At 42.1% G+C, this 23071-nt stretch overlaps 1 protein-coding gene across 3 annotated transcripts in view; it reads left to right on the top strand.

Moving 5' to 3' along the window:
• The window catches only part of LOC140671154 (roundabout homolog 2), an 89480-nt gene that overhangs the window by 17515 nt on the left and 48894 nt on the right, over window positions 1-23071 (top strand). For 2 of the 3 annotated variants that reach the window (XM_072902297.1, XM_072902296.1), the window contains exon 2: window positions 7509-7817. In XM_072902297.1, the coding sequence (XP_072758398.1) occupies window positions 7718-7817 (100 nt within the window). In that variant the 5' untranslated portion in view covers window positions 7509-7717. Of the gene's footprint in view, window positions 1-3887; window positions 6536-7508; window positions 7818-23071 lie in introns of those variants that run through there. The other variant, XM_072902298.1, reaches the window with a different exon arrangement.

Consider the following 23071-nt stretch of genomic DNA (forward strand, 5'->3'; position numbering starts at 1 on the left):
CCACCATTGTTTCCCGTCTCTCTGCACGACGCGCGGCGAACAAAAGAAAATCGCGGAGCCCCTGGCGAGGAACGGCGTGTGCGCGCAACGCTTGCTCGAGAACCGCGATAGGGCCGACGAGATACGCGAGGAAAAGGGCCGGCGAGTCGAGTCGACTCGACTCGACTCGACTCGATTCTCGACCCAAGCTTGATTCGAATCGAGTCAGGCCGGGCGTGAAAGAGCGCCGAGATATCGAGAGAAAGAGAGAGAGAGAGAGAGAGAGAAAGAATGCATACCGTCCCCATAAATCACGTTATTTAATAGATCAACGGCGAGATGACATCTGTTGCGACGTAGGTGTAATATAATTACGCGCCGCGGGCGAAGAACCAGGGGTGTGAAAACAAAGTTTTCGACGACGGGGCGAGCGCCGGAATTAAAAAGTGATGATATTGCCGAAGAATCGATTTTTTTTTTTTTTTTTTTTTTTTTTATTATTTTTCGCGTAATTTTTGCATCGCGGAACGAAGGAGACAAAATCGACGACGGGGAGGCGTGGACTTTGATGTTTCGATTAACAATACAATCGGTGAATTTTTGGCACAGCTGCTTCGGAAAGTTGATAAATTACATATTCCTGGATTTGATATATCTCCACGAGATTATTATCCGAATCACGAAGTCAATATTTGCATTTGATATTTCACATTGTATCACGAGATAATTTCGGATATTCGAGAAAGAAATGAAAGCTATATTCTATTAAAATACCGAAAAATTAATCAAAATCGCGAAGGGGCTTTGTTCGACCCCCCCCTCTCCCCCCGGCGCCCCCCGGCCCCCCTCCCATTCCCCCTCCACCGCCATCACTGTACATTCTATCCCCAGGGCGTGGATATTTCGTTTCAACTCGGAATTGATGAGAATTGTTGGTTTTGCGAATTCAGCGCATTTTAATAAAATCAAAGCTAAATGCTTTTTTCTCGGTATGAACGCGATGCGTTTCGTTCCCGTCTACGCGCATTACGGTTGATATCTCATACGCGAATGTAAATGATGGATGGTAACGATACGGCGACGCGAAATGAGGGTATAAACGATGGATCCGTTTATAATTGCAAATTTCATTCCGTGTTTCCATTGTGTAAAACTACATTATTCCGCGCTTATGCAATTGGCCGCGCGCACGAGAACGTCAAGCAGTTCTTTGTTAGGTTTAATAGCGCCCATCGATTTTCGTCGGTTCTCTCGAGCAATTTCTCATATATATTAATGCCAATAGATAAAGTGAGAGAGAGGCAGAGAAGCAGAACTCTCTTCTTCTCTCGACGCGCGCTTGTTCAGGACAAATCAAACTCCGTGGCAAATAGGTCTCGGCACTTTCTCTCTATCTCTTTCTCTGTTTCCCTCCTTCTCTCTTTCACATATATACACGTTCTGTCAACATACCCCTTGAGGACGGGCTCTGCGGGACTTCGATTTCCAGTTAGTTAGGGCAGTTGCGATTTAAATGGCGCAATCGGAAATGGAGGAGGAAATGAACAAGCGCGCGTACATCCATGTATGAGTTTTCCAAGTTGCCAACGCGTTGTTGTTTTGCAAACCCGTGTTTAATTCGTCGTGCGAATATTGAACCCTTTTAACTTTCACAGCTTTCAATAGCCACATAAAATCTAATGTATATCTGCTCCATTTATGAAACCTTGAACAATTTTTATTTCGTTTATTAATCGGACGATGTTATTTTATACGTTTCAACAAATAATTGCAGAAACGAACAAACATTACCTGTAAAAAAAAAAAATGAAAAATAAATTTACTAATTACTTTTGTATTTTTTGTAATTTTGACGATTTACAAAAATGACTTTTTCTATCAAAATAATAAACGTAATAGAAAAGTTTCATTTAAATATTTATTAATTGTTGTATAGGCATCTAGTTAAATCTTTTATCAACTACCGCAAAAATTAATTTTTTAAACCACTTAAATTTTTCTCAACGTTTTTATATGCCTATAAAATATTTATATTATGTATGTGTTTGCATATAGATACAATGACCCTGCGCCGAGCGCATAATCGGTTAACGTCGAACTCGGCCATTGATGCATAAATTACTGAGGCAGTCACGCGGATCGAGACAAATTTAGTCGCTACAACTTACAATCTTAATCCTTCTAATGTTTAAATATAGCTTTAAGCGACTGTCGCAGCGATTGTCCGAAAAAGAGGCAGGGAGGGAGAGAGAGAGAAAATCCAGTTTTCTTGATCGAAAGTAGTATCTCAATAACACCGGGTGAAATTTTAACGACTCGCTCTTTCGCAAATTGCAAGTCGATATTTTTCGGTGAGAAAATAAATTCTAGCCATTTTAACGATTCGAGAAGTACCACACATAAATGCAATTTATCGGTAAATGCAGCGCATACGCATACGTGACCAATATAAATCTGCGCCGTTGGCATAACCTAGCGCACTATGCTGATTTATAGATATCGAACGATTCTGTACGAGCATTCGCAGCGACAGAAATCCGATTATGGTGGAAACGGCGGTGCTACGCGTCGGAATATCGCGCAATTTCGTGATCCCGTGAATCGAAGGAGACCTGAAAAATCCGAAAAAATTGATACGCGCAAATGATTTCCCGACCGCATTGATTGTTCTCCTCAGGTGTGATACGTATCGCGTTATTTCTTATTGGAATACCTTTTCGCGGATGGCACTACGTGAACGTATTTAGTTTCGTTTGCATATAAAACAGGTATCTGTTTTCTTTTCTGGAAGTGCTCGACACCCATGTTACTACTACAACATGCATCTCTGAATAATTCAAACAAAGGATTAAGCGTTGTGCAGCCAGCGTTCTGTAGCACCGGATGTCTTCTAACCAATGTTAGGAACGGCATTCGACATCCCGAGCACATTCGTATCCCCGTTTAAATTTTATGGACTTAGGAAAGTTACGTTAAATTGGAGATTCCCGTCGAAACATTGGTATGCGAAACGCGGTGCGTTTCTAAGTTTTGGAGTACGTCGTAGAGGAACGAGACATAATTAAATAAAACATCCGAGCCAGTGCAATCAACTAACGATATTTTCAAGAATAATCATACTTATAGGCGAGAAATAACGTATTTTTTTTTTATTTTTCAAAATTACAAAATTTCTTTTATATATTACATGTTATATTAAGTTTATACACGAGAGAAATTGTTTGATGTTTGACGTTTAATTTTCTTCACTTTCAAGAAAAGGAGGATTTCGAAAACCAGGATTGTGCCACGTTTTACATGAATAATTTACTCTGTGTCTGTTTAAATAAAATACAGAAAGGGATTATAGTACGCTGCGTTAACCTTGTGCGACAAACGCACGAGAAAGCTAAGTGAATACACAATGGCAACGAGGCAAATGACTAGTGAATATAACGTCTGGTTAGCCTTCTGCACGTACATACACGCAACACACACATACATAATATGCTCTAGTGATAGCAAAAGTGGAAACTGGTATGATAATGAGTTACAAACAGCGCAAATCTCCTTGTATTTTGCTTGCGAAGCGCGTATACCGAACAGCGGAGTCGAGAAAAGCGCGCAAATTACCGAGATAAAAGCCAATTTAAATCTCGACAGTTTATATTTAAAGGTCAATTGCTATCTAATCATTGAAATTATGTGCTTGAATTTACTGTTAAATCGAGAGAAGATAGATTGAATAAAGTTGGCGCGCAGAAATATATATATATATATATATATATATATATATATATATATATATATATATATATATATATATACAGAATTTATTTCTTAAAGTAATTGAAAAAAAAAAAAAAGATTTTATTATAAATTTATAAAAGACAGAATTTTGTTTTTATAAAATGGAAATATTTTTCCCCTTTATAATTTTCGCCAAACTTTTACAAATTTATGTTTAAAAACTTTTTTCCCTATTACTTTAAGAAATAAATTCTATTTATGTGTGTCCACATTATTCGACGGAGGTATAAAAAATCTCGTAGCCTTTTCTTGCTTCCACCGAGGCTCTTGTAGTTTCACTCTTGTGTTACTGAGCTCCCTTTTTTTCATCCTTCGTACGCTTTCTGATTTCGGCAGGGTCTCAATTTCTTACACCTCCAGCGAGGCTATATTGCTATAATAAAAAAAGGCGGCATCCATAAGCCTTTATAACGGGCTAATAATAGGTACACTCGTGTAATTTGCTTCGTCACTTTTTTCCTTCTTCTGGTACAGTCGCCCTTTACTCGTATTAGTGACCGAAAGATTGCACCTGCGCTTTTTTGTGCTCGTGAAAATCATCGGCTTGATAATAGCGCGATAATTCACGAAAGAGGGGAAAAAACATCAAATTTAATTATTTGAAGTCGAAAACGTTTAAAAGGTTTTTGAATATCCATGTTAATAAAGTTAAATGAGTTCCCTTTATCCTCATTTATAATTTAAAAAGCAAATCTAAATTAGCCACGTCAAAATTAAAATGAATTAAAATCTGTTACCGAGTGAATATTAAATTGTACTAGATTTATTTCAACTTAAAATTATTCATCCCGAATAGAAATTATAAATACAAATGATATGATATATTATGTGAGATACATTATTGTATATTGTTCGAGCATAAATTACATTTATATCACTCCACACGTACACTGTCAGTTTCCAGCAGAGATAAACGTTAAGGAGTTTCTCCATTCTGTTTTACATACACGTATCGATTCTCTTTGTACACACTAAAGCTGTTCAATCGACGTCTTCTATTGACTAAATTCGGATGCACGCGTACGCGAACAGGCACTTGGCGGAGGAATGCCCGGACTAGACAGCAGCATGATACGTCGATCTAATAATGCGTGTAACCACAGGTAATCCGAGCTACTATCGATGACTAATACCCCGTCTGCTTCGCTCACACATCGACGCAACGCAACGCAACGCAACGCAACGCAACGCAACGCAACGCGACGCGACGCGACGTTCACGTTCTCGCGTGCATCACGTAACGCTGCATATAGTACACGCGCGTATGCGAGCGAGCGCGCACGCATAATGCATATGGACGTTCGGCGGGCGACATATACCATCACGGCGGGCCGAAATCTCGTGGTACGGAGATAGGACGCCAGAGGCGGCGATATTATCAAATTATATACCTGCACTACGTACACACCGGCGGCCAATAATTCATCCATAATTCAGTTATCTAAATAGGACACCCGCGTCACAGACGCGCACACACACACGCACACACGGCTGACTTTCGCGGTATGCGTGCGTGTGCGTCAAAGCGGGTTGGATATACGCGGAATGCATGGACGAGCGCGATCTCTGGTAGCTGTTGGGGCGAACAGCGAAAAATTCGCTGCACGCTCGCTCTCGTTTGCGCAAATGTCGGAGTCCCTGTCGGTCGGAACGCTATTGTCCCGCCTTTTGTCAAAAAGCACCGACGTATAGTCGCGCGCATAGTACGTACGTAGTTTGCAGGCGTTTAATTATTCAGTGAATTATTTGTATTTAGCGTGGCATATTATATTAATTGTATTATATTGTATTAATTGTAACATATCTCTCTCTCTCTCTCTCTCTCTCTCAACCGTGTAATTTTCTTTCAAAAATTATTTCTATGCCTTTTGTACGCAAGAAAGGTAGGTCAAAGTACTCTTAAAATCTTTTCTTTAGAAAAAAATGTGAAATTGGAAGTCACGGATAATCAACGTGACGCGTGTGTGACAAATGTAATGAAAAATAATAGTTTTAATAGGATTTTTGCTTTTTTTTTATTATTACATATAGCTGTCAGGCTGCTTGAGTTATCGTGATGCATAATTTGTACGTTCGTTATTTATAAAATGTCACAGCATGATGTTATATAATGTTAGCCGAGCCAGAAAGCGTTGCACAGTGTGTCACGGCAAATCGGTTTATGATTTGTTTATACCACGTTGATGAAAACACATGTTGTTTCGCATTTATCAATAAATCACTCTCTTCAGCCACGCATAAAAACGAGAATAATTGAATTAAAATTAATTAATGCTAGAAATGTGGTCCCCACATATGCGTCGCAAATGTCCTGCATTATTTGAATTAATTCCTAGTAATACGATTCTATATTGCCGCTAATTGCGGTGACTCGTAAACATGTCGAATCGAGTTTACGTGGATTTAATATCATCGCGCAGTGGATACAAATTATGGCTCTCACATTAACATATTTTTTACTATATAAACGCAAGCTTTACCGTTGTGCATAATTTCTCTGTTTTTGTTGTGCGCGCAACAATAAACATTAAATACTGAACATTTTATGAGACGGGGCTTAAAAATAAGGCAGATTGAAGCCTGATTTAATTTTCGTTTCTGAACTGGTTTACGACGAGGTGTTAGAAAATTAACGAGATGACGGCGTATGCACACCTTTGCGCAGTGCCGTTCTATACAAAATTGAGAAGAGTCGAGAGATGGGATAGTCAACGCAAAACAAGAGGAAAATTCATGACGCGGTGAAGAAAACCTTTCGATCGCGCAAGTACATAAACATGGGTTTTGTATATTCTATTAATATTGGCAAGGCGGCAGCTTCTTCGCGAGATTAATATTTTCGACGTGCCAATAAATTTATAGGTATGTTGCACGCAGTGTCCCGAAAGCGAGCATGTATACCATGTCCGAGAAACAATAGAAAATTTATCTTTTAACTTTCGTTTTAGTATATGCTTTCCTTTTCCACCGCGAAAATTAAACTCGGACATAATTAAGTGCTAATTTATTGTTCTAATTCTGAATTTATCGTTCCTATTAATTAGCAGAAAATTGATAGGTCCGATAAATTCAAAATTAGAACAACAAATTAGCAATAAATTAGCACTTGTTATTAAAAACGAAAGTATTACTGATTTATTAATATACTAGATATCTTTAAAAAGCACTTGTTAAACCAAAAAGACAATCATACCAGAATTAATTATTAATTAATGTAAAATGATCAAGAATAAATTTCAGGAGAAATGATATCAAATTGTATCTTGAATTAATCGTCGCTGAAATAGCTTGTTAATTTATATATGATTGCGAAATGAGTTTAAAACCTGAGTTAATTTTAAGTAGTTAAGATACAAAAATAATATATTTGTGTTGTTTGACAATTTTTACTTCCTTGTAGATATAACAATCTTTTAGCATCTTTTATTCAGCGCTCGTGTTTTACAATTAGTATATAATAATTTATATAATTTGATAAAATCATTTAAATATGAAATTTTCCGAATGAATGAAATAAATAACTATTCTTAAAATATCACGAGGCATTAATCGTACGTTATTAGTCTTCATTATTCTTACTTAAGACGAAACAATTCAACATAAAAGAACGCAATGCCGCGGCGAAAATATCTCTGGTTGAAGGGGTGAACTAATTAGATTGCCGAGACGACACGACGCGCAGCGTCTCGAGAAGAGATCCACTAAAGAGTCACCGTTTCTTTTTTTTTCTTGTTTTCCAGGGCAACTAAAAGGTCCACGGATAACCGAGCACCCGTCCGACATAATAGTGGCGAAAAATGAGCCGGTGACGTTGAACTGCAAGGCGGAGGGTAAACCCGAACCGGTGATAGAGTGGTACAAGGACGGTGAGCTCGTGCAGACATCGCCGGGCGACGCCAAGTCTCATCGGGTTCTGCTGCCTACGGGATCCCTGTTCTTTCTGCGGGTGATGCACGGCAAGAAGGAGCAAGATGGCGGTGTATATTGGTGCGTCGCGCGGAATAAAGCGGGATCCGTCCCGAGCAGGAACGCCACTCTCACAGTCGCAGGTAAGAGCCGACCGTTGTCATCTTTCTCGTCCTCGTCCTCGTCCTCGTCCTCGTCCTCGTCCTCGTCCTCGTCCTCGTCTTCGTCTTCGTCTTTCTTACATTCGGATTATGTACCGGGTAGCCGGGCGTAACGGCCCTCGTGAGATCACTCGTTAAACTCGGAACGAATCCCCGTGAAACGAGCTTCTCGTCCGGCGGAAAGAATTCCACGAGCACTTTTTTCCCCTGACCCCCTCCTGGCCGCCGAATCTATCTCGATGAAACGGCGGTGTCGGACAATTCCGCGAAGAGCGACAGCTAAAGCAAAGCATGCAAATCAGGTAGCATCGACCGAGGTCGTTCTGTCGCGTGAACCGGCGCACTATGGATTAGCCATTGTCGCGATACGATTAAGCGTATGTCCACCGTCGGTCTGTAATTATTTTCCGCGCAGCTGTCAATTAGCCTAATCTTGTAGCAAGTATCGGGCTGATAAGATATACCTCGGGGTCTTTTGTTATTCAAAGAATCGCCACGAAATGGTTGAAACGTACATTTCTACACTCCGAACGTGCATTCGCGATAAAATTTTACGCGCGAAACGGAAACATTGTAATTATTCGATCGCGATACACTCTTTGTACGATATTTTATCGCGAGAATTACATTCCCGGTGTAATTTTTCAGTGTCGATTTATACGATTTATTCCAAAGGCTTGTTAGCTGATAAATTGGTTCAGTTAACAAATCGCTGAAGCGTAGGTAGTACAATTTGTCTAAAAAGAGTAAAGGTCCCAATAAACGTAATTTTATATTCTACGGTAAAAATTGCAAATTTTATATACGATCTCATAATTTTACGCGGTGCATTTACTTATCTCAAAGTGCCATTCATCATGGTCCCTCTCTTTTCCACGATAATCTCATACACATTTCTCATTCACTCTTTATAAAATACACTTAAATAATGGAGATTAATTACTTTGTTACGTAACATTGAACTTAACAAAACATTTACTTGTCGAGTGTGTCACGTAAAAAAAATATTTAAAAAATTATATACATATCTACATTTTTAAAAAACGCATTAAATAATTATACGATGAAATAAAATAATTGCACACAAATGGAAAATATAATTTTCGCGCGGTGAGAATAATTGAATCTATTCTCGGTGTCGTGCCGCGTTAACGAGTAAACGAATAAATTTCTCCCTCGAGGCGCGATGTCTGACAGCAAAAATTGTTGCATCCGCGCGAATCATCATCCCCCTTTCCGAGCCCGAGGAACAAGCCCGATGTCTCTCGCCTCCGCGACCAAAGCGAGCGGTGGTTGACAGTGGTGGCGACGGGGTCACCCGGACGAAAACGGACACCCCGTATATACGCGCGCAGGAAGGAATAACCGTGATTTATACGGGATAGAAGTCGACTCCTTCGACTAAAACGAGCCATGTTTGTTTAGAGGCGATCGATATCCCGGGCGACGCACCCTCGCCTCTGCCCCGTCCGTGGTATATGTTCGTCCGTCCGCCCGCTTGCCTGCCTTGCCTTGCCTGCTTGCCTGCTTGCTTGCTTGCTTGCTTGCTTGCTTGCTTGCTTGCTTGCTTGCTGGCTGGCTGGCTCGCTGGTTGGTAACGACCGATTCACTCGCCTCTCGCCTCGCAGGCTCTACAATCTACGAGCCTGACGATGCGACACCAAACGACGCCTGCTATACTGGCGAAGAATGCACTTCGCCGCCGACGCGTTGTGTGTATATATATATATATATATATATATATACACACACACACATGTATATAGATATACATGTACAGTGAGCGAGGGATCCGCGCGTCTGTCCCCCACAATAGCAGGGTATTGTGGCTTGCTTTCTTTCCCCTTCCTTCTTCCTTTCGCTCTCGCGCTCAAGCTAATCCCGATTATGATCTCTCGAGAAAAGATGCCATACAAATTGAATTAGTGCCCGGGGAGTTAATGTAGCGCGCGCCTCCAAAATCGTCTGGAATACCGGGAAACATCTGTATACATATATATGTGTATGTGTGTATATTCGATTACTAACACGGTCCGATATAAAATGCGTCACTGAATACTCTAGTGTTCTGTCGTCGCGATTGAATCGTTTCCGCATTTTTATATCGCTGTCGTGGTCGTCGCACTTTATGTGTAAAAAGCATTGAGAGATTTATATATATATATATATATATATATATATATATATATATATATGCGACTATCGAAAAATGTAAATGTGCGGGACGAAAGATTTAAGAACGGTAATGGAGAATCTCGATAATGCAGAGCGCGAATCGCGCTCTCTCTTCCCCCTTCCCTTTCGCCGCTTCCATGTTATTACCTTTTCCGTAGGCTCGTTATTTCGAGTTCATATGTAACCGCCGTACATGTATTCCGCACGTACGCGTGTACACGTATATATGCACGTACAAGCTCTCTATATATACACATATGCACCCCCGCGTTTCACGTTTCGCGTACGCGAGCATCGGTTACGCCGGTGCATTCGAGCCTCGTAATTTATAGAACACGATATCGCTCGTTAATTGCTTATTGTAATACGCGCAGCTATCCGTAACGTGCATTTATGCGACAGCGCACGTTAAATATGCAGTCGTAATGGGAGTGCTTAGCGGGGAGCAAACCGGAACGGGCTGTTCTATCTCGCGGAGCCCCGGAATCTCCAGAATATTGATATTGCATCGCAATAAAATTTCCGTGCAGGCATCTGTGCCGTAATTATTCGCGTGCCATAATGCCCAGGTTCCCCTATGCGCATTCAAAGCGAGTGTCATTGAGCTAAATCTGTCTCAGATAATTCTCCCGATCATATTAATCTACGCACAAAGCTCTTAAATCTCTTTCTCTCTCTCTCTCTCTCTCTCTCTCTCTCAGATTAATTGTTATCCAGTCAAATTAAATATAAGAAATTAATAATAATAATAATAAACTATTGCACAAAGTAAACATATATTTTAATGTACCTAATTAAATTTTATCTCGCGTCAAGTTGTAGCCGAGAAAACGGTTAATTATTTTTCTTTTGAAGGGAAGCGGAAGCGCGCGAAGAAAGACACGAGAGAGGATCTCTCGCGTTCGCAGTTTTAAGCGTCGCCCGAGTCTCGCCTTTCTCGGTAACTAGATTCGCCAAGTGGCTATCCCTTTGTTGTTTTTACCACACAGCATCGCATCGATTCACTCTCTCTCTTTTTTTTTCTTTCTCTTTTGGTGCAATATAAATAGGCTCCGGAGATCGCCGCACGAACAAGCAGTCTTTTCGCCCCATACGGAACGCGACCCGGCCGTAGTGACAGGCGGACACGGCTTCTCGATTCGGGCTATCGCGTATAATGCATAGCTGCTTACCGGTGTTATAATGGGAGCTTACGCACAATAGTCAAGTACCCCATAAGGCCTCGACCATGGGCGCCGCCACGCTCATCTTTCTTTTTTATCGAGTGATGCCGCATCGGCGTGGAATTCTTTTCACTCGTGTTCCCCAGAGTTTTTTTTTTTTTTTTTTTTTTTTTTTTTTTTTGTTCGCCTTCGTTTATCCACTTTGAAATTTTTAGATACACTCTCTTTCACAGCCTCAAGCTTAGAATATTTATATTTATTCGCGCTTGTGCCTTTGCCCGCGATATTTTATAACGTATTTATATCTATTTCTTAAGGCGGTTTATAATATACGTGATGACGTAATCTCACCACACACTTTCTCCAAATTTGCATTAGATATACCGGTTAGTAACGTCAATTAAACTACCTTGTCATTCATTTTCGAATAATGCAAATGCTATCTAAAATTTCTTTATTTTGATAAATGGACCTGTCATTCTACGACCTCCAAATAACCTCTCTACAAGTACTCTCTAGTTTGTCTGCGTTCAACATTGATGAGTAATTTATCGTTTTAAAATGTGCTTACGCGCGCATACAATCTGATTTTTTTCTCGTAAATTAAGTAACATATTTATCTTTTACAAACTGACAGTGATTTATTTCTCGGCTGCAAAAATTATTAAGAGCTCGATACCAGCTTTTTCATATAAAATTGCGCGCGGATTCCTTTTCGTGTATCCGAGAAACACGACGAGCGTGTGTGAATGACCCAGATATATTTTTAAAGCGATAGAAGATGATCCCTCTCGTGAGTAGTAGCTAGATTATCCTTAGACGACATACGATGCGACGCGACGCGCGGTGCATCAAGCGCAGCGCGAGATACATCGCGACGTAAGATAGCTCTGCATCCGTCTCCTTTTTAGGAGGAGGAATATAAAGAAACGCGTTCTCTTAGCGTACCTTATAAATTTATAATTGGCTTTGGTCGAAGTTCGTGTCGGTGAAACTAAAGCTGAAATAAAGTTGTAGCTAGAGAGTCCGTTCCAAGTTAAGCGAAAGTTGGCGAATCGCGAGTTCCAGCGGCATAATTATCGAAGTTCCTCCCGACATGTTTTCGGAAATAAAAGTATATAAAATAGTGATTTTTTTTTTTATTTTTTTTTTTCTTTTTTTCTTTTACTATATATATGAACAAGAAATGTGTTTCAATTAGAATCTTAAAGTTTCTCTTCTCCTCGTTTCTTCAAATAACTTAAACCGAAGAAAGATAAAGAGAGAATCACAAAACCTTAATTCGATCATTCCTCTCAAGTTAAACATCTCCCAACGGTATTATCTACATCCGCTCTTTAGGAATATAAAATATCAAAGTACGAGCTTGTACGAATATCCGGTGGTCGAAATTCAACCGTTCCCGTCGAGATAAATGCGACTGAATTTTGACAGATTAGCCTCGTGACAGGCGCCGAGGGTACTTATCCTCTTTAAACGTTATCAAGGTCTGTTTTCGGGCTGTTTATATTAATGCGTCGCACACCTTGCGAAACCGACGGCGCCGGTGGCGGCGACGACGACGACGACGACGACGACGACGACGACGACGATGACGACGACGATGGGGGAGTTTAGAGCGCCAAAGAATAACGGGAGAAAATGAAGATAAATTAGAGTAAATAGGTGGTAATAGGTATAATGTCGCTGCTATTTAATCTTCATTAAGGCTAACGTGCCTCCTGTCTCTTCTGACTCGTCTCGCGACGGCAACGTTATCGGGATTGTCACGGAGTACTAGATACGTTTTTAGTGGAACGTCATTCCGGGTTCGTCGGACTCGTTTATATATCCGGGCGGCACGATTGTTAAAAAACGGCGCGACGCGTCGCCGGCGGCTGATTATTCATCGGACTATTGAGATAATAATTTTGCAGCCATGCGACAACGTCGGATATGACGCTGCGTGTTTGTCCTGCCAATAAAATTGAAAAAGCTCGAGGGGATTAATGAGCGATGCCGCTAAAGCTTCTGTTTTGTTCGCCGCCCTTTCGCGTTCGCCCTTCGTTTCACACTCTTGCCTACGCCCGTCTTTGTGCGACGGCAGCATGTTCAATACGATGACGACAGTAAGTTTTTCATCTTTTTTTTCAAACTCATCTCCCTCTGGCCGATAGAAAAATTTAATTTCTTTTCAAACTTTTGTTTAGTTTGAAGGAATTCTGTGATAGTTTAATAACTTGTTTCAATTTGATGGAAAATGCAATGTGTTTTACACGAATTTGTTATTGGAATGTGAGTTATATTATAGATGGATGGTATACTTACAGTCAAAGTTTAACTGATGTCACGAAAAGACCATAGTCGTGAACACGGGTTCTCCTTGTAAGAAATCCTAGACGGATAGGCGGTGACAGGCAATTATAGGTCTGACGGTAATTGATTTGATGCAGAGACGGTAAAACCAATTTGGAATGTGAAAGGAAATTAGAGAAAGGGCGGGAAATAATGAAAAGAGAAAGGGCGAGGCTAAAAACTTTATTGAATAAATATAACTTTTTTATTTTTTTTTTTTTTCATATGACGTAATAAAATATGTAATGAGATATATTTTAAGATATATAATGAAATATTTTTTCACGCTCTCTCTCTGTAAAAAAAAAAAAAAAAGAAAAAAAATTGATTTTTGCGTGTATTTCATTTTATTTGAACTATTCATTTTAATTGTTTACTTACCTCTGTGAAAATTATCGCGAAATATTATATATATGTGATGATATTTATTATAAATACATATAATACATGTAATATTTACTAACGAAATACAAAATATTTATTAATAATATTTATTGATAAAATATGAAAAATAATATTTATTAATATCAAGATAATTTAATTCATATAATACATTAAGCTACAACATGAATATTATTCATTAATATCGAAACATTAATATTGTAATTGCATATTACATTTCATGACATCACTAGCAACGAGAGAAGTACACTGCATCTCAATCGATACGAAACACCTCCCTTTATCCGATATATATATGGGGTGGAGCCCCGGGGTTTCCTTTAAAATCCGCTCGCGAATAATTATACATCACGTATAAGAAAAGTCTATCGGTTTTCACTTACCGCGCGTTACCCTTCGATCCTTTCGTGCTGCATGCATTGCATACATGCATACCAAGGAAGGGAATAGGATAAAAGTGTAGCGGGAACAAATGCGCAGAGAACTTACTATATGATCTAACGAATGGACTGTGTTCGGGGTCACCCCATTTTCTGCGCCTCCGACACATACCACGCCACGTGGTGCATACATCTGTCCGCTCCCTCTCGGGCTCGCCCTTCCCGCGTGCCTTCCCCCTCGATCCCCGAACCTACGTTCGCAAACCAGACTCTTTCATCGAGCTCAACTCGCGCGCGCCTCCCGTCTTTCTACACTTTTTCTCCGACTCGATCCATATTACTACGAACTACACACAACCCTACGGGCACCCCTCATTATTGGCCGGGCTATTAAATGGTTATAACCTTGCGCTCTTTACAACACGTGCCGCCCGCTCGCCGGTTTGACAAGTTTCGCCGCGGAGTAGTTTCCTTTGGGAGGCACCGCCGCCGCCGCGCTCTTTGTCAAGTCCCGCATCGAAATCGAAAATTATTCTCTCGTTAGGATTCTTAACGGCAGCGATTAACCGTTCGAACGAGCCTCGCAACAATTTATCTATCGTTATTTCCAAATCATTTCTACAATGTAAATAACTATGTCTCTCTTTCTCTCTCTCACTATTCAGAACAATGATTATTACAATCGTTATATATTACGCGTATAAATGTAGACGCGATGATAACTATGATAATCGTTGGATATTTTTAAAGGAACGCCGCCGCGTGAAAAATGTCGTGAGAGCGCGCGTTGCGTGATAAATCTCTCTCTCTCTCTCTACTTATTTCTTTCCTTCCACGTCGCCGTATTTTCTCCGCCCAACATCTTTTATGCGCTGCAAAATTTTGGCAATGAATGCCGGAGTCTCTGATGGCGTTGCCGAACAATGGCGCGATTTTCCTGACGCGACATTCTCGACGGAAGAATCTATAATCCCGTCGCGCGCGCGATTTCTGCCCTTCGACAAGCGACTTCACCTGCGGAAAACTTTATGATAATTTCCCGTCTCTTTCGCCTCCGGCATATTTCATCATCATACCGATGATGTTAATTCAAGTTTCATCTTCTGATGCGCCAGGCATCTCCTCTCTCTCTCTCTCTCTCTCTCTCTCTCTCTCTCTCTCTCTCTCTCTCTCTCTCTTAAAAGAAGGAATAAATTATATTTGCTCACAGCGTTATTTATTCAATTTTATCAGCGACTCGAAGTTGCTTAATGAATGAGAACCTATAAAATTACTTAATGAGCGCTACATGTCGATCGATGTTGACAAGTGGACGGATCCTGCGCGCTACACCGAGCCATTGCACTCGACTACATCACCCTAGTTACATCTCTCTGACGCGCGCAACTTTTCTCGACTACTTTTCGCCGCGCACGACGAGACTGGGGTAAAGATTCCGTGATGTTTGCCCCCGACAACTGTATAAACAGGCGGCGATAACGCTCAGTTCCTGTCGGAAATTTCGGTAACCCTGTTGTTTGCAATGTTGTTCCGCCGCGAATTTCGCGTCGCGGCCGCGTCCGGAATTACCGCGACGTGAACGCTCGAACAACATTAACAATGAACAATACAACGGTAGTAATTATTTACCGCATTTTATTACCCGTTTTACGAACTACCGTCCACCTACAATTCAGTTGTCCAATCCGTTCGGAAACATCGGATTATACAGATTTATTTAATACCGCGAGCCATTGCGTTTAAGCGCGTGCCGATTTTGTATACCGATTCTCATCGAATTGCTTTTATCGCGATTAATGCGAATCGCATATAATTATATTTTTGAGCTATTTAGGTATCTATAAAATGCAGCGTCTTTAATACAAATTTCATTTTACAAAGTAAATTGAAATTAGTCTAAAATATATGTTATATATAAAGTCTGTTTCGTTGCGCACTTTGCGTCGCATATAATCTTAACGATATTTATCATTTAGATATAGATGTAAAATTAAATTTCAGAAAATTACAGCTATCAAGATGCGTCGCGAAAGATATTAAATTTTAAATTCTTAAAGAGAGAGATTTTGTGATGCATACTGATATAACTGTCATTTTCTTGTCATTATCTTTATTCCGATTAGAAACTGAGTATCATAAATATCATAAGTTTAGTATCATTTAAATAAGTAGAGCATGCAATTTAAAATACGCAAACATGTATATAATTTATATAGCTAACATACTTTAAACCAATATTTCAATCAATCTTGCGAAACCGATAAAACTAGATGCGATCTGTTTCGCTTAGATTTTACGGACTGACAAAAACTCGTGCTCGATGACTGTACAAATTTCGCGAGAGCGAGAGTTGCCAGTTCTTACGCAGCTACCTCGTAGACACCGTCGCGCACGGGTTAATAAACTTCTTTCTCGGCGATATATCCGCGAATGTTTTGCATAAACGACGGAGGGGAAAAAGAGAGAGAGAGAGATGGAGGAACGAGCGAGCAAGTTTACCGCGATAATGAAAAGGAACGAATACCGGCGCTCGTTAGCGTCCTAGATAAACCAGCACGATACGATGTAATTTCGTGCTGTATACCAGGCCCGATTACACTCCGAGAAAGAGAGAGAGAGAGAGAGAGAGAGAAGGAAAAAAAAATGTGTTTCGCACGGATTGGATTGTCGTCACCGTTGTCATTCTTGTCCTCGCCCGTGATTGGGACTTTTGATCGTCGGCTATTACAGCGCACGCGAGTGCGTCTGTTAAGCGCGTATGGCGCGGCAAAAATTTCCAAGCGGAATTCGTCAATTAGGCGCACACGCGCCGCCAGACGTTCGTTCCTGGGGTCCCTGCCCTTGTCCCCCTTCCCCCCCCCCCCCCGAGCTTCCCCGAGTATGCCGCTGTGTGTCTTTTTCTCTCGCTCTCTGGTTTTTTCTCCGCCGCTGCCGCCGAAAAGACCGGGATAAAATAACACCTAGACACCCTCCGCTCTCGCTCCGAGCACCCTCTTTCGCGCCGCGCTCGCACAGCCCTTGCTCGCTCGCTCGCTCGCTCGCTCTTCTCGCTAGTTCTCGCGCGCGCGCATGTATCGATTAGCTAGCTAGCCTGACGCGGCGCTCGCTGTCTGTATCTCTCTCTCTCTCTCTCTCTCTCTCTCTCTGTCTCTCTATCTCTTTCCTCCGCTGCCTATGCCCTGGACAAGCCGGCGAAAGGTGGGGATCTCTTGCAGCTTTTAATCCATCGCTCTCTCGCTGATATATCCTGCCTTTCGAGAGCCGTGCCACTGTAACGCAGCACGGCTCGGCTCGGCTCGGCTCGGCTCGGCTCGGCTTGGGCGAGAGCGAGTTTTATCGTTGTCTCTCTACCCTTCTATCTCACTTTCTCTCCGGACTGATTCGCCGATACTCGCAATCGCCGATTGGCGAGTCGCGGAATCCGATCCGATCGGACGGTTCACTCACTCTTCCTTTCGTTTTCATTCTGGCATCCGCCTGGATTGTCCCGCGCCTCCCTCATCCTTCATCCCTCGTCATCTGGCCACCGCGTGCTCGTTCCCGCGCGCGATTTCACGCAGCTACCATTGTTTTTGATAAGTACAAATGTAACTGCAGTCTACTTGTATCTCAGGTTCTCGTTGACGCGAGAATTTATAATCACGTGTATCGACTCTCACGAAAATTAGATCGTGGTAATTATAGCGTTTAGTTCTTCTTGTAATTCTGTGTTATTTATCGAGGTCGTGCGTTAAAAAGATTATTGAATAATTAAGTATATTTAAATAAATATATAATGTGATAAATTGACATTGATCATATCAGTAATGTTATATTATTATCGGTACGCGATAAAATATATTTTTATCGTAACAGCCGATCAAAGATGATGGTTATTAATCTCAATTTCTCGTATCTTCAATCTTAGAAATCCTTAAATCTATTTGGCTAATCCGCGAGAGAGCCAACGCGGGCAAGAAGCGATAATTAATTGATTCCATATTTTCCGACGTACAAGTCCCTCAATCTACTTGAGTAATTCCTTGGCTCTGGAGATAGAAATACGGTACAGTGAACTCTGCATGCAGAAAAGAGGAAAAAATTGGCACATGCACGGATATCTCCTTTATCCCGTGCCAATTTTCTCTGTGCATCGCGTGCAGTGTCTCTCAAAGCGGGGATCGCTTTCTCGTAAGAAATGTATCGCGGCTTGAAATAACCCCCGCGATACAATCAACCCTGGGAGAGGAAAGAAAGAACCTTTCTTATTTCACTTCTTTTCGGGAGGAATGAGAATCGAAAGAGAGAGAGAGAGAGAGAGAGAGAGAGAGAGAGAGAGAGAGAGAGAGAGAGAGAGAGGGGAGGACGGCCCCTTTTTCTTTCTCGATGACACCCTCGCGGGAACGTTTCCTTCGCGGGTGCGGCGAAACAAAATGGTGGCTGTACGGGTAAATTAAGTTTAGCACGAGAGCCGCCACCGCCACCGCCACCGCCGCCGCCGCCGCTCGCCGGGAGAATTTCATTCTGTTGCCCGAAGCGAGGGGATTCGCTTCGGGCAACAGAACGAAACAAGCGTAGCTAACGCTGTAGCCGCGCTGATGCCGGATGGGTAACGCGATACAGAGTCGGAACTTCCGCGGTTTGGATACCCCTAACGAGGTAACCGCGCCGCCGCTCTCTATGTGCAACTGCTGCTCGACTTATTTAATGTTCAGAGTCCCGGATCTCTCCCCGAAGCTTCTCTCGCCTATTCTAAAGCCGCATCGCGTCGGATCGAGTCGAATCAGGCAGACGATTCGAATCGGGCTGCTCGATTCGAATCGGCAATGGGGGGGAGGGATACGGGTCGACGAGCTCTCTCTCTTTCTCTCTCTCTCTCTCTCTCTCTCTCTCTCTCTCTCGTGCAACTCGCGTGGTCGTCGTCTCGGACGAGAGAGACGGTCCGTGGCGCCGTTTTCCCGTGTTACATTGAATCTTATCCGAGTTACATAATGGCATCTATTCTGTCGGTTGCTTATCCGAGAGGCGAGTAATCAGTGATATATTGTAGATTTCCTTTCGACGAGTTACGAAAGAAATCACCGTCGTCGTCGTCGTCGTCGTAGTGGGCGATCGGGGAAACCCGGCTGGAATTAATCCTCCGTCTGATTAATCGCTTACATCGTGTCTCTTCGCTTTATCTCGTTTTTGATGCATGCGCTTTCTAGCGCGTCACGAATATTTAATTCTTCCTTTAACCGTGGCTCGAGCTGACGTCAGATAAATCGTCTTGTAAATGATAGGCGCATAAATGGAACGATAAGAAACATTACATTAATCTTTTGATTGAAAAAGAATCGAATGAATTTTTTTACCCTCTGCCTCTGTTATGGCTATCTTTTAATTTATATCTCGCGACTGGGTCTCGACGAATGACTGTTTGAAATAGATGAGATGTTTACAAAAGTATCGTCCATTCTACGCATTCAAACGACAGTCACATCTGTAATTGATAATAACACCATAGTATGGATGTGATACTCGTCGATCTAGCGACGAGAGGATACCCCGCGTATTTGCACCGACGTTATCCGAGGGGACTCCTCCCTATAATTTGTCCGCTTTAAGTATAGGTGTTATAATCGCAAATAATGGCCGCTACGCGGGCGCGTTCTTCGCCATATTAGTCTGTACTAATTTTCCTCGGCGTTAATGCGTTAAGTGCGCCGTAGTAAGAGGGCTGTCCGTCGCTTGACGTTACATTTTGGCGAATTTACGGCAGATTGGTCGCCGGCTCATGACTAAGATTACGGTGCGCGCACGGGCACGACTCCAAACAGGAGAGCATGGACAAGATTACCCAGAAAATGAGGAAGATGGTATATATGTATATATATATATATATATATATACACGAAAACCGGGCGCGTGAGATGTGGCGAACAAGTTTTCGAGCGAGTAAAGGGAATCCCCTTTTCTTTTCGGCCCAGTGTGTATACGTTACATCGGCTTGCTCGGTTGTGCTATAATAATAACGATAATTGCGACGAACGGCAGATAGGGAAAACGACGATAACGTTGTTAAATAGAGACGTGTCGCGGCTGTTGGAAATTCATAGCGGGCGACTTACTGGGGGAGGCTGAATGAACGGACGGTACCTTCTACGAATCGTGATGACTCTTGATTACGGAGAAGTAGTTAAATGCTTCCTCGGAGTGAATAGCGACTCGTCAGAATAGGGACACTGGGACGGTTGTAATGACCTAAAAAATCCCGGGGATAATCTCGATTAGCCGCGTTGCTAATTGATCGCGATTTCATTGATGCCGTTTAACACTTTTAATGGATGAAAGTACTTTCTAAGAAAATAATTATGTAACATAAAGATAGAATATGGCTATTTCTCCTAATACTGCAATCTAGAATCGTAGTAACTGAAATAATATTCGTGATTTGTAATACATTGTTGATTTGAGGGAATATATTATAATTTGAGGAATATTATTTTTTAATTTTTCACGGGAAATAATTTTGCGAGAAAGAAAAGAAAAAAAAAAAAAACACTTATATATTCAAGTTTATAATTGTCGTAAAATCGATAGACGTTAATATTTTGTTACTTTTGAGCATCTATATTTCAATTATAATTTTAAAATAATCTTAAAAATTGTAGTTTCGAATTTAGTACAAGTTTTTCCTCTGCAAATAGGATATTACGATATCCATGTCAGGTTAAAAATACAAAGTTTTACAAAAAGCTACATGTATGCATGTATAAACAGGAATTACATTGTATTTCGAACTTCCTGAAAATTGCAGATTGCTTTCTATCTCCCATAATCGCTGGCAAGCAGCCCAGGGGAGGATACAATTAGATGGGACGTGTAGTGCTTTTCTCGGTGACAAGGGTAGCACAGTCGGGTCTGGCAGATACGTATTATATACCAGGTGTCGGGAAAATTCGATGCGATACTAAAAGATTCTAAAAGAGAAATGGAAAACTCTAGTAGTTATTTTGTCTCGCTTTTTTAAAAGCATCTCTTTCGAAACTAGAGAGAACGTACGTACAACGTAAAACGTGCAGACGTGAACGATATTCTAACATTATCATTGATATATAAGGACGAAAAAGGGAACCGTTCCCCTTGCGACTCTCTCGTGTCGAAAGTTTTATATTCTCGCGCATATTGAAACAATCGAGACGCCCAGAAGTATATAGCCGAGATAACCCAGCCGGGTTATCCGAGACACAGGCACATCGGGACTTTACTTTCGACGGCATTTAGAGCGCTTTCCTGCCTCGGCGACAGAATTCCGACCAAATAAATCGTATGCGCGACATAATGCTCTCCCGGCTTGGGAAGCGCAGCCTGTACAACGTGTCACTGAACCCTATATTATCCTGGCGAATTCGCGACTCGGGGAAATACCCTGAGCACAGACCACCGCGCGGCGCGGAGAGTCATGTAGTCGCGCTAAATATTTCCCGGTTTAATTACAGTCGGGGAATAGAAGTATGTACGTACATACATATATATATATATATATATATATATATATATATATGTGTATATGTTGTATCGGGTGTACATATACACGTAAGAACATAATCGTAAAATTCGGGCAGCTCGACTACGGACGTGGTGTGGTGTCGTTGAAACACGCGGCGCCAGGCGGCCTTTCTCCGCAAGATCTGGCTGGTACGCCTTCGCATGCACGCACGCACGCACGCACGCACGCACGCACGCACGCACGCAACATCCATGTACCCTCACACACGTATAACGATCGCCGCGCGTACGTACGCCAACGCTTACGCACACATGCGCCAACGATACGCACGTGCTCGCGCACGCATGCAGACACGCACACTTTCGTGCTACGGAGCGCTTCGTTCGGTCGTAAGGGCCGACGAGGGGGAAAGGGTCGGTGAAACATTTGAATACAAGTGGCCCTCATTCGCCATAGCGCACCCCAATCAGCCGTCCCGGAGGGGGAGAGTCGTTTTCAAATAACGTTTTTGCGACGGAACACGTCCGCGACGGAACAAAACGGAGAGCGCGCCGGCGAAGAAAGGACGAGAAATACACTGTTGGCCAACCAGCTACCGTCGACAATGATACTCACCGACCGCTTCGATTATACTTAAGGCCGAGCGTTTATTTCCTGCTCCTTTCTAATCTAGATCTGGATCCCGAAGCAACAGGGGGCGAAGGTCTGGTCCAGTCGCTTTCGAGTATCGCATTGTCTTGAATTATTTACCGTCTATTCTTTCGATAATCGAAGACATCGTAAAAAAAAAAAAAAAAAAAAAAAAAAAAACGATGTAACATAATTATCGCATATAAATTTGCAGGAAAAAAAAAATAAATAAAACGCCGACACATCGGAATAGTATTGAAAATTAGAAATTTGCAAATTTTCGTGTCTCGACTGTAAAAATAACTCGTAGGAGCTACGTTTCATTCCCACGAAAACGAGAGGGAGGGGCAATGGGGCAGGCCTGGAGACGTACGCGCGCTTCGACATTCTCATCACACGGGAGTAAGGATAAAATTATAGCCATTCGCGGGCACGAACAATGCGGCGTGTCAATCGCGGAGACCGCGACGGGGCGACAAAAGCGCGCGGGCGAGGGGCGGGGGCGGAGAGCGGAGAGCGCGACGAAGCAAGCGAGTCGGTTTCCATGTTCTATTCCTGTCGAGCGTTCCCAGTGTCGGATAACAATGGCGAGCACGGATCACCTCTTCCTGCTCCTTGGCCTTTCTCCGAGTCTCGCTCTTGAAAATAGAGCGCGACCGTGCGGGGAACGTGCCGTTTCGG

The sequence above is a fragment of the Anoplolepis gracilipes genome, chromosome 11 (assembly GCF_047496725.1).
Source record: "Anoplolepis gracilipes chromosome 11, ASM4749672v1, whole genome shotgun sequence".
Classification (NCBI taxonomy): domain Eukaryota; kingdom Metazoa; phylum Arthropoda; class Insecta; order Hymenoptera; family Formicidae; genus Anoplolepis; species Anoplolepis gracilipes.